This window comes from Salmo salar, chromosome ssa16 (assembly GCF_905237065.1).
Source record: "Salmo salar chromosome ssa16, Ssal_v3.1, whole genome shotgun sequence".
Taxonomy (NCBI): domain Eukaryota; kingdom Metazoa; phylum Chordata; class Actinopteri; order Salmoniformes; family Salmonidae; genus Salmo; species Salmo salar.
In genome coordinates, this window is record NC_059457.1 from 87,799,776 (window position 1) to 87,813,191 (window position 13,416).

The following is a 13,416-nucleotide window of genomic DNA, read 5'->3' on the forward strand; positions in this document are numbered from 1 at the left end:
CTTCACTGATGCCATCTCTGGATCCTGCAGTGCAAACTGGGCTCCACTGTCACAATCAGGACCCAGTGACTGTAGGTTTCTACTCAGTGTGGAAGGAGAGAGGCAGGCTGGGTTTGTCCTCACTGTTAATCTGTCAACTCTGGATTGGATCCCAGTCCGAAATAGAAGTCTGAGCTCAACCTCCTGGTCCTCCCCTGTGGATGCCACACCCCCTCCCATTGTTACTGTGTGTATGAACACATTTTGAACAATGGCTTCCTAAAATGCTGTGGTGCTGACTAACACAATAGGAAATGTTGTGGTAGAGGTGGGCCTTCACTGGCGAGTTCACAGCTCTTCCACTCTTAACAATGGGGCATGGAAAGGTAACACAAGCTTCCTTTCTGGTTCCATTCCCCAAAAAAACAAACAAAGTATTATTTCTTATTTTAAAGTGTTTATATGGTGCCAAAGTCCAGGGACAGCATTACCACCACAATCCAATAATGACCCAGTTACTACTGGGTCATTATTGGATTGTGGTGGTAATGCTGTCCCTGGACTTTGGCACCATATAAACACTTTAAAATAAGAAATAATACTTTGTTTGTTTTTTTTAACTGTTATTTAATAAGAAACATATTTAAGTCATTTATACTGCAAATTGGCTTGTCCCCATGGTGATGTAGTGACATATTTTGAGTAGATAGACATGTAAATTATTTTGAATTTCATGAATTAAACAAATCATTGTATTTTCTGTATAGATAACCCAAAAAACAAAGTATGACCGGCACAAATTCATGTAGAATTTGTATTTTTCATAGGCAGATCAATTAAGTTCATTGCAGTTATCCAAATACATTAACCAATGACTAAAGTAATCAATCTAGTTTTCTAAGGCAATTTAATAAAACACTTGTAGTCGTTTCAGAGCCTGCATATCATTAAAAAAAAGTTGTTATGTAGTTCAAAATAATCCACTCAAACTAATGCTGAAAACTGATCAAAACACCATCTCTATCTGACTCTATCTTCATTCCCACAGAGAACTGCAGAGGGACAACTTGGTGTCAGAGCAAAACGTATTATATGTAACAAAAAGCCATACCACTCACTTTAGTATGATACAGTATGCTTTGTTATATTACATTGGCCTACAAATGTAAAATGAGTCGTACAATGTAATAAGATTTGTATGACATATAGTATGTTACGAATTACAATTCATACAATAGGTTACGAATATGCAATACGTATATTTTACTTATTCCAATTTGTTGTTGCTAACGTTAATGAACATGCTAAGTAGTTGCATGCTAACCTAACATGCTTAGTACACTATATAAACAGAAAGGTATATAGACACCCCCTTAAATTAGTAGAGTCGGCTATTTCAGCCACACCCGTTACTGACAGGTGAATAAAATCGAGCACACAGCCATGCAATCTCCATAGACAAACATTGGCAGTAGAATGGCCTGAAGAGCTCAGCGACTTTCAAAGTGGCATCGTCATGGGATGCTACCTTTCCAACAAGTCAGTTCGTCAAATATCTGCCCTGCTAGACCTGCCCCGGTCAACTATAAGTGCTGCTATATTGAAGTGGAAACGTCTAGGAGCAAAGTGGTAGATCACACAAGCTTACAGAACGGGACCGCCAAGTGCTGAAGCGTGTAACAATTGTCTGTCCTCGGTTGCAACACTCACTACCGAGTTACAAACTGCCTCTGGAAGCAACGTCAACACGAGAACTGTTTGTCAGGAGCTTCACAAAAAATGTGTTTCTATGGTCGAGCAGCCGCAAACAAGCCTAAGATAACCATGCGCAATGCCAAGCGTCAGCTGGAGTGGTGTAAAGCTCACCGCCATTGGACTCTGAAGCAGTGGAAACACGTTCTCTGGAGTTATGAATCACGCCTTATCATCTGGAAGTCTGATGGACAAATCTGGGTTTGGCGGATGCCTGAAGAATGCTACCTGTCCCAATGCATAGTGCTAACTGTAAAGTTTGGTGGAGGAGGAATAATGGTCTGAGGCTGTTTTTCATGGTTCAGGCTAGGCCCCTTAGTTCCAGTGAAGGGAAATCATAACGCTACAGCATACAATGACATTCTAGACGATTCTGTGCTGCCAACTTTGTGGCAACAGTTTGATGAAGACCCTTTCCTGTTTCAGCATGACAATGCTCCTTTACACAAAGCGAGGTCCATACAGAAATGGTTTATCGAGATCGGTGTGGAAGAACTTGACTGGCCTGCACAGAGCCCTGACCTGAACCCCATTTAACAACTTTGGGATGAATTGGAATGCCAACTTCGAGCCAGGCCTAATCACCCAACATCCATTGTGACTGAATGAAAGAAAGTCCCCACAGCAATGTTCCAACATCTAGTGGAAAGCCTTCCCAGAAGAGTGGAGGCTGTTATTTCAGCAAAGGGGGACCAAGTCCATATTAATGTCCATGATTTTAGAATGAGATGTTCAACGAGCAGGAGTCCACAAACTTTTGGTCATGCAATGTTGTTGCAAAGTTGCTTATTAGCTCAAATGCTAAAGTACATGTTGATGCGCTTCTATGTTTTGTAGTAAAAAAGATGGAGAAAGATCATTTCCAATGACATTCTATAATGCTCCCTTTCCTCTGCACAGATAACACATTGAGAAAAAAATATGATTACAATAGTGTTAATGTTATCAAATTCAATGTTACCACTTCCTTTATAAGATGAGAATGAGGTGATGTAGTGACTAATCTTGGCTGGTCTGAGACAACTGATGAGGCTTCTCACCTTTATGTATACATTGATGTGTTTTTAATAAGGTGGCCAATCGGGAGAAACTCTTCCCACAGTCAGAGCAGGAGTAAGGCTTCTCTGCTTTATGTATACGTTGGTGTATTTTTAAGTTGCCCTGTTGGGAGAAACTCTTCCCACAGTCAGAGCAGAAGCAAGGCTTCTCTCCTGTGTGTCCTATTTGATGAACTTTTTGCTCAGTTGACGTTGTGTAGCACTTCCCACAGTCACAGCAGGATTAAGGCTTCTCTCATGTGTCGTCGTCGATTCACTTTTTGGTCAGTTGATGTTGTGTAGCACTTCCCACAGTTAGAGCAGGAGTAAGGCTTCTCTCCTTTATGTATACATTGGTGTATTTTTAAGTTGCCCTGTTGGGAGAAACTCTTCCAACAGTCAGAGCATTAGTAAGGCTTCACTCCTGTATGTATACGTTCATGTCTTTTTAAGTTGCCCAGTCGGGAGAAACTCTTTCCACAGTCAGAGCAGGAGTAAGGCTTCTCTCCTGTGTGTGTTCTCTGATGAATTTTTAGGTTAGTTGATGATGTGAAGCATTTTACACAATTAGAGCAGGCATAAGGCTTCTCTCCTGTGTGTGTTCTCTGATGACTTTCAAGACCAGAGTATGTTGTGAAGCATTTTACACAATCAGAGCAGGAGTAAGGCTTCTCTCCTGTGTGTGTTCTCTGATGAACTTTTAGGTCATTTGATGTTGTGAAGCATTTTAAACAGTCAGAGCAGAAGTAAGGCTTCTCTCCTGTATGTATACGTTCATGTGTTTTTAGGTGGCCCAGTCGAGAGAAACTCTTTCCACAGTCAGAGCAGGAGTAAGGCTTCACTCCTGTATGCATACGTTCATGTGCTTTTAAGTTGCTCAGTAGAGAGAAACTCTTCCCACAGTCAGAGCAGGAGTAAGGCTTCTCTCCTGTATGGATACGTTCATGTGTTTTTAGGTGGCCCAGTCGAGAGAAACTCTTTCCACAGTCAGAGCAGGAGTAAGGCTTCTCTCCTGTATGTATACCTTTGTGTGTTTTTAGGTGGCCCAGTCGAGAGAAACTTGCCCCACAGTCAGAGCAGGAGTAAGGCTTCTCTCCTGTATGTATACGTTCATGTCTTTTTAAGGTGCCCAGTCGAGAGAAACTTTTTCCACAGTCAGAGCAGAAGTAAGGCTTCAATCCTGTATGTATCTGTTCATGCACTCTCTGATGAACTATCAGAACCTTTAATGTTGTGAAGTCCTTCCCACAGTCAGTACAGGAATACAGATTCTCTCCTGTGTGTATTTTTAGGTGTATTTTTAGCTTTGATAGAATTGGGAAAATCTCCTCACAATGTGGGCAGTGGTGAGACCTCTTAGTTCTGTGATCTTCCTGCTGTTGCTCTCTGGATGTAGAGAATGTCTCAACATGGTCTCCTGTGTGAACAACATCAGAAGAACAAGTCAGTTGGTGTGATATACAGTACCAGTCCAAAGTTTGGACACACCTACTCATTCCAGGGTTTTTCTTTATTTTGACTATTTTCTACATTGTAGAATAACAGTGAAGACATCAAAACTATGGAATCATGTAGTAACCAAAAAAGTGTTATATTTTAGATTCTTCAAAGTAGCCACCCTTTGCCTTGATGACAGCTTTGCACTCTTGGCATTCTCTCAAAAAGCTTCACCTGGAATGCTTTACCAACCGTTTGAAGAACTTCCCACATATGGTGAGCACATGTTGGCTGCTTTTCCTTCACTTTGCGGTCCAACTTATCCCAAGCCATCTCAATTGGGTTGAGGTCCAGGGATTGTGGAGGCCAGGTCATCTGATGCAGCCCTCCATCACTCGCATTCTTGGTCAAATAGCCCTTACACATCCTGGAGGGGTGTTTTGGGTCATTGTCCTGTTGAAAAACAAATGATAGTCCCACTAAGCACATACCAGATGGGATGGCATATCGCTGCAGAATGCTGTGGTAGCCAGGCTGGTTAAGTGTGCCTTGAATTCTAAATAAATCAGACACTGTCACCAGCAAAGCACCCCCACACCACCTCCTCCATGCTTCACAGTGGGAACCACACATGCAGAAATGATCCGTTCACCTACGTCTCACAAAGACACAGCGGTTGGAACCAAAAATCTCAAATTTGGACTCATCAGACCAAATGACACATTTCCACTGGTCTCATGTCCATTGCTCATGTTTCTTGGCCCAAGCAAGTCTCTTCTTATTGGTGTCCTTTAGTATTGGTTTCTCTGCATCAATTCGACCATGAAGGCCTGATTCATGCAGTCTCCTCTGAACAGTTGATGTTGAGATGTGTCTGTTACTTGAACTCTGTGAAGCATTTGTTTGGGCTGCAAATTCTGAGGCTGGTAAATCTAATTAACTTATCCTCTGCCACAGAGGTATCTCTGGGTCTTCCTTTCCTGTGGCAGTCCTCGTGAGAGCCCAGTTTCATCATAGTGCTTGATGGTTTTTGAGACTGCACTTGAATGCACTATCAAAGTTCTAGAAATGTTCCGCATTAACTGACCTTCATGTCTTAAAGTAATGATGGACTGTCATTTCTATACCACCCCAACCGTGTCACAACACAACTGATTGGCTCAAATGTATTAAAAAGGCAATTCCACAAATTAACTTTAAACAAGGCACACCTGTTAATTGAAATGCATTCCAGGTGACTTCCTCATGAAGATGGTTGAGAGCATGCCAAGAGTGTGCAAAGCTGTTATCAAGGCAAAGGGTGGCTACTTTGAAGAATCTCAAATATAAAATATATTTTTATTTGTTTAACACTTTTTTGGTTACTACATGATTCCATATGTGTTATTTAAAAGTTTGTTTTCACTATTATTCTACAATGTAGAAAAAAGTACAAATTAAGAAAAACCCTGGAATGAGTAGGTGTGTCCAAACTTTTGACTGGTACTGTCCATGTCAATCAAATGTATTTTATAAACCCTTTTTACATCAGCAGTTGCCACAAAGTGCTTTACAGAAACCCAGCCTAAAACCCCAAAGATCAAGTAATGCAGATGTAAAAGCACAGTGGCCAGGAAAAACTCCATAGAAGGCAGGAACCTTGGAAGAAACAGAGAGTAACCAGGCCCAAAGGGGTGGCCAGTCCTCTTCTGGCTGTACCGGGTGACATATTTATTCATATCAGTAGTCTGTACAACACAAAAGGGAATAAAACTATTCTAAAAGTGGATAAGAGTTGAAAGCTAAAAAGGGGCAAAAGTCATGAAAATAAGCCACATCATCCTCCACTCACTATCACAAGGGTTAGTAACTACACAGACTAATTTCATATCATCCTCCACTCACTATCACAAGGGTTAGTAACTACACAGACTCATTTCATATCATCCTCCTCTCACTATCACAAGGGTTAGAAACTACACAGACTCATTTCATAGAACTTTAAAACACTGGCAGTTTATCTACTTCACATCTTCAGTCTACTTTTGCATGGTTTGACACCAGTATTGTCAGCATTTGTTTTATTCACTGGGCGATCTGGAGTGTTCAGATAGCCCAGTGAATAAAACAAATGCTGACAAAACTGGTGTCAAACCATGCAAGTCTCAGTAGCATGAAATAACATCTACCTTCTCATTGAAACAGTTCATCATGAAACAGTTCTACAGCAACTTTTCCTGCACAGTGGGAAGTTGGAACGAACAACAAACTTAAGTTAGATAGAACCTGCTCTTACCATGAGAAACAGATGTCCCAATCTCCTCCTCTTCTTCATCTTTAATGTTGACATTCAGCTCCAGTGTTTGACTGCAGTCTTCCAGCTTCACTGATGCCATCTCTGGATCCTGCAGTGCAAACTGGGCTCCACTGTCACAATCAGGACCCAGTGACTGTAGGTTTGGACTCAGTGTGGAAGGAGAGAGGCAGGCTGGGTCTGTCCTCACTATTAATGTTACCGGCCACAGACTTAATTCTAGTTGTCCTGTAGTAACAATGAGAAACAATAAAGAGAAACAGACATAAAAAGTTAGTCTTGACAGTTCTGGCACTTTCTTTATTCTCCAAAAATATATGATATTTCTTCTTGTTCAATTATTTAATTCAGTGCTGGACTTGGACTGAAATAGGTACCGGTACTGTTTATATTTAGGTGCAGGAGCTCCACAATATTGTTGAACTAATATTCTATAAGAGGAACATGAGCTCAAACAGTAGACATTTGAGGTGAGGGTACTCAGCTCCGGTGAGCTCCTGTCCAAGTCAAGCACTGATCTCATTTCAATAGATCTGGTAGGTAAGCATTGACAACAAAACATTAATTAATTCATATTAGACAAAGTACACACTTTAAAATTAGTCTACACAACATAAATTAAGCTACACAATGTAAGTGCACTTAAACTATAGTAGATTTCCCAAATTCACATTGTTTTAGGCAGCACTATGTACTATTTTCCTTAGTAACCTTGTCTTCGCTGTATTATTTCAATCAAAACCAATAGTATTTCTGTTCACACCATAGTAACATTTATAGATAAATATAGAAACAACTGAATGTGTCTGAATATTAGTACACATGTAGAAAACTGATAATCATTACATTTAGCTTCAAAACTGTAGTGCGACCGTGAAATTGTCTCTCTGCACCAGCACTGAAGTCCATTGGCGCAGACAGAGTGGACGGCGCCATTTTACCAGCTTGTGTATTTTACACAAAACCAATAACATGCTAAACATACTCAGAAATCTCAAATAAATGTATTCTTTATTAAGATTACCTTGAGGAAATGATGTACATCCATTCAGACAAACCCAAAGCTTCCAGCTATGTGACTTGTAAAATAGTTGATCACAATCACCTGGTTTGACTCAAAAATGAAACATCAAACCTTTATCAAACGTGATAATACCTTAACGGATGCTACCTAGCATGGTATGACATGTTCTTTTGATATTAGAAAGTTTAAACGTGCTATTACATACCTGTAGTAATAAACAGAAACGGATACAAAGGTTATCTTCTTCACATAACAGTTCTGGCGTTTCTTTATTCTGAAGAATGATGCCTGCCTGCCTGGAACTTCCTGTTCCCCCACTACCACAGTGAAGCCACAGATTGAACAATGAGACAGATATTTCACCGGATGTATAAATGTGAAGCATGCGCTTAGCGTTTCCACTCACTAACAAATATGGTAGTGAGAGGAAGGCCACTGGCCGGGAGTGGACATAGGAGATTTGCTGTACAGTCCTGATCCTTGACACCTCAACCTCTTTCACCCTAACATGGCACTCTGGGAATTCAGGAATATGACCCCCACAACAGTTGCAGCATTTTACATTCACTCTAAACATATTCCTTCAGTCTGCAAACACTTGACATATGGCCAAACCTTTTACATTTATTCCGTTGCATCGGGTTTTACACCAACTCTCTTATGGGGTATCTTATATATCCCAGCTTTACATAGGGTGGTAGATACTCTTCATCAAACATCAATAATAGAGATCAACTTTGCTCCTTTTTCAGATTCTCCATACGGGTCAAATATTTTTATTTTTTTATTTAACCTTTATTAAACTAGGAAAGTCAGTTAAGAACAAATTCTTATTTACAATGACGGCCTACCAGGGAACAGTGGGTTAACTGCCTTGTTCAGGGGCAGAATGACACATTTTTACCTTGTCAGCTCGGGGATTCGATGGGGTCGTATGGGTTTCAAGTTAGGGATTTGTTACTACGCCAACAAATGACAATATCCATCCGGACCTTTGCCACCTAGGAACTTTATGTGACCGAACCTTCTCAAATAGTACTGGAGTATCCCTGCAATAGACTTACTGCAACTTCATAGCAACTTTTCATGCACAGTGGGAAGTTGAAACGAATAACACAAACCTAGATAGAACCTGCTCTTACCATGAGAAACAGATTTCCCAATCTTCTCCTCCTCTTCTTCATCTTTAATGTTGACATTCAGCTCCAGTGTTTGACTGCAGTCTTCCAGCTTCACTGATGCCGTCTCTGGATCCTGCAGTGCAAACTGGGCTCCACTGTCACAATCAGGACCCCGTGACTGTAGGTTTGGACTCAGTGTGGAAGGAGAGAGGCAGGTTGGGTTTGCCCTCACTGTTGATGTTACCGGCCTCATACCTGAGTCGACCTGTAGTAATAAAGAGAAACGGACACAAAAGTTAGTCTTGACAGTTCCGGTACTTTCTTTATTCTCTAAAAATATATTATATTGCTTCTTGTTCAATTATCTAATTCACCACATGACTTGGACTGAAATAGGTACCGGTACTGTTTATATTTAGGTGCAGGAGCCCCACAATACTGTTGAACTAATATTCTATAAGAGGAACATGAGCTCAAACAGTAGACATTTGAGGTGAGGGTACTCAGCTCCGGTGAGCTCCTGTCCAAGTCAAGCACTGTTCTCATTTCAATGGATCAGGTAGCTAAGCATTGGCAAGAAAATATTAATTAATTCACATTAGACACAAAGTACATGCTTTAAATGAAGCCACACAACTTAAGTGAACTTAATCTATAGTAGATTTCCTGAATTTACATAAATGCATAAATGACAAAAAAACATTGAGTATGTTTTAGGCATCACTAAGTACTTTTTTCCTGAATAATAGTGTCTTCATCGTATTTTAGCCACATTACTTTTGTCGAATGCACCCGAGTCAATGGAAACCTGCCTAATGATGTCTGAGTGATTGGTTCAGATTTGGTCGAGGTTTAATGTTTGGGCCAAGTAAAAAAAAGGCATTAAAAAGAAGTCAGCGTCGGTCCGTCCGTCCTTACTAGGGTGTATCCTACAGTGCCGGTCTGCAATGGAATTTTATGAATGTCCATCCATGTGGTAGGCCTAGCGTTTGTAAAACAGGCAGTTGCATTGGCTTTATTAGTCCTGGTTCCTGTGACTAATCATTTAGTCTATTTAAGCGCTGAATAGACCCATCAGCTACCCAACTTTATCAGGAGTTATCCTGAGCCTATTGGCAATGAGAATCAATGCGGAAATGCAAAAATATTTTTTGCTATGATCAACTGATCAAAAATGTACAGAGAAACTTTAAACCACTGATTATCATGACAATTTAGCTGACGGGGTTCAACTCCCGGACAACAGTGGTTTCAGAGTCCTGCAATAGAGCGGAGATGCTAATATTTGTGTAAACTCGACATAGTTGTGTTCTGTGGGTGTCACTGAGTAGGCTGAACAATCCATAGGTAAGGCTGTAGAGTGCAATATAAATGTCCAACACAAACAAAAGATCCTCCATATTCAACTGGCGGACTGCAACTGAACGGGATCCATACGGACCTCGGGTGCCCCAAAAATATACACATCATTTTTGGGTTGGGCTTCGACCCCTGGTATCATATAAACACACAGAAATGGAACCGTGTCGAATTGCAGGAAATTTGCTTCGAAACAGCCAAAAAACCCATCTCGGCCGCATCACAAAATGCGTAGAGTTGTGGGATATTACCTTTAAAACGGCAAAATATTTTCTCCACCAACAAGGGGGTTGTGAACAGTTTGGGGTCGTATGGGTTTCAAGTTAGGGATTTGTTACTATGCCAACAAATGACAATATCCATCTGGACCTTTGCCACCTAGGAAATGTGTGTGACTGGACCTTCTCAAATAGTACTGGAGTATCCCTGCAATAGACTGACTGGGAAGGTGATTTTTCAGTCAAAGTCCTGCAGTAAGAGCTAAGATATTAATAGGTGTTAACTCTTGGTAATTGTATTAGGTGGGTGTCACTGTTATATGGGTGCACAATCCAACCCGTTTCATAAGTTCATATAAAAATGTCCCCAATGCAATAATGTGGTCTATAACATCCACAGTGGGATTTCAACCGTTTGTTCTGTTTATTTTCAAATTAATGAATTATTGTAATTTATTTTAAGTTAAGTAACACTGCAACCATGTTTAGCGTTATTTAGTCCAAATATTACATGATTCCATTAATTTGTATCAGTTTGCATTGCTTTCAATACAAATTCTACTATTGTGGCTAATCGTTATTGTGGCTAGTTTCACATAGGTAGGGACAAGCGAATACCAGGGCTGCTTCCAGGAGGAGGATGGAGACGTTGGACACATTCAGATAGAAATGTATTATGTAGAACAAACATGCCTCCGATTCCAATGAATAATGTCAGTTCTATTCACAGCATTTCTATCTGCAACTTTCCACGACGTTTTTGTACAGAACATCCCCAGGCGAAAACCAGAGTGTGAACCTGGAAAGTCTCACAATTGAAAACGTGTGGTGGACACCGCTCCGTGTGCTTGTAACATATTTTTTATCACGTTCTTCGCTCACTCGGGTGGACAAGAAAATAAGACAAAACCTTTCCCAAACATGATTTTATTTTACCGTTATCTAACTAGGCAAGTCAGTTAAGAACACATTATTTACAATGACGGCCTGGCCTACGGGGGAACAGTGGGTTAACTGCCTTGTTCAGGTGCAGAACGACATGTTTTTACCTGGTCAGCTCGGGGATTCAATCCAGCAACCTTTCGGTTACTGGCCCAACGCTGTAACCACTAGGTTACCTGCCGCGCCAATATCTTGACGGATTTGTTATCTAACATGTTATGACGTTCTTTCGATATTAGGCAGTTTAAACGTGCTATTACATACCTGTAGAAATAAAGAGAAACGGAAAGCACAGTTCGGGTGTTTTCTTTATTATGAAGAATGGTGCGCGCCAAACCGGAACTTCCTGTCCCCCACTACCACAGTGCAACAGCGCCATCTATTGGACTGATGGACTAACTACTGCTAAAGCATGTAGAATATAAAAGTGAGATTGATTAGCTACACAAATAAAACTTGGTTTAAAAAACTAAAGAGCTGTCTGTTTTAGTGTCTAAGTTTTTCAACCCATTACATATGCATTGTAGATGATCTCTGTGGAAGGCCAAGAAGATCATCAAGAATCTCAGCCACCAGAGACACGGCCTGTTCACCCTGCTACCATCTATCAGGTGGAGACAGTACAGGTGCATCAAAGCTGGGACAGAGAGAATGAAACCACTTCTATCTCCAGGCCACAAGACTGTTAAACAGTGTCGTGTCTTTGGCTATGCCGGATTAAGTGATATGACATGCTAACCTATAAAATTCTCTCTGTAATTAATATTACCTGATTAAGCTAATCATGTAAATGTAATTAACTAGAAAGTCGGGGCACCACGGAAGAACGTTTATAGAGCCGTTATCTTCCGAATAAACTCTTAAAATACTTAGTAATATTTTACATCGATAGCAGTCAATATTAACCCTTATCTTATTTTCAGTCTCATAATGAAAGTTGTAAATTCTTGGCTATCTTCACGAACCCTGGCTAACAAGTTGAATCAGCAATACGAAATTGGGTTTAATTATTTATTTAGTAAATACCTAAACTAATCACACAGAATTACATATACACAGAATACAAATGATGTCATACAGAAAACGTCCTGGTGGACGGAACCTGTATGAAAGCTGGTTACACAAAGGACAGGGGGTTGGGCTTGAATGAAAGAGCGGGAAGATTTAGGAACGAAGTAACAGCAGCTATGCTATCGTAAATACATTATCTTATGCATTCTAAATTACCGCCCATTTGGAAAAGGAAAATGCAATAAATATTTACTCTGAGCTGCGCTTCGGTAGATTGGTCGTAGATGCTGGCCGGGTTGGCCAACAGATCTCCCTGTACTTGGAAGAATGTCTCTGGTGGTGAATTGGATACGTGGTGGTATCTTCGTCCGTCTGTTAGACTGGATCCGTCGTCCGTCCTTTCCTAGCCCACGTCTACAGCGGCCGCTGCTAACTCAACGGCTAGGAAGTAGCACTTCTGTAGTGAATAAGCTCAAAGTTCATACCAGTTCATACCATAGCTCATGCCGAGGTTGGCTTAGTTCTGTCCTTGACATGTGTTGTCCTTCTAACGTAGAGGCTGCAGACCTCACGTGCTGGAACAACCTGGTTATCTTTTCGTCAAAGGCTTATATAGTGGAGAGGGGGGAAGGATGTGTTTCATCGTTTATAACCCCTCCTCTTCACAGGGTTGGGCCACTGATCGAGCAGGGCACTTTCCTTATGAAAACCCAAATCTCTCATTTGGAAGCTAAAATTACATTTCATCTCCTAACAATTTCAATATCAAAGCATTTCAATTGCATAACAATTCCATGTTACTCTGATAACTAGAGGGTGTATACTTTCTCAGGTACAGTTTATGTCATCCTGTCATCAATCATAATGTCTCAGATACCAACGAACTGACATCCATACTCATTACGTTCCAAAGCATATTTCCAACTGGTTTTATTACCAAAATATGGTTCCTTTCCCCATTTGTTTGATGTTCCCAGACTCTCTATATTTAACACAGGCTATTCAAGTCCTTCAGTAGGGTCAGAGAGGGGAAGGGAGAAAGGTATTTATGGGGGAAGGGGGGGGGTCATAAACCTTACCCACAGGCCAACGTCATGACAACAGTCATCGCTGATTTGATTTAGAGAATATTGGTGACTAGCAAATAGGCTTGTCCCAATGTGTAGAGGTGTCATGACATGTATTGAGTAGATCAATAAACATGTATTATTTTTAATTCCATGAATTAAACAAAAGCATTATA

At 40.7% G+C, this 13,416-nt stretch overlaps 1 protein-coding gene across 2 annotated transcripts in view; it reads right to left on the reverse strand.

Annotated features, from left to right (window-relative positions):
• Positions 1-2,342: 2,342 nt before the first annotated feature.
• The window catches only part of LOC106574953 (zinc finger protein OZF), a 153,233-nt gene continuing 142,159 nt past the window's right edge, over positions 2,343-13,416 (reverse strand). Inside the window, exons 3-4 of one of the 2 annotated variants that reach the window (XM_045696759.1) lie at positions 6,481-6,726; positions 2,343-4,185 (exon numbers count right to left, since the gene is read on the reverse strand). In XM_045696759.1, coding sequence (XP_045552715.1) covers positions 3,176-4,185; positions 6,481-6,726 — 1,256 coding nt within the window. In that variant the 3' untranslated portion in view covers positions 2,343-3,175. Of the gene's footprint in view, positions 4,186-5,740; positions 5,898-6,480; positions 6,727-13,416 lie in introns of those variants that run through there. The other variant, XM_045696760.1, reaches the window with a different exon arrangement.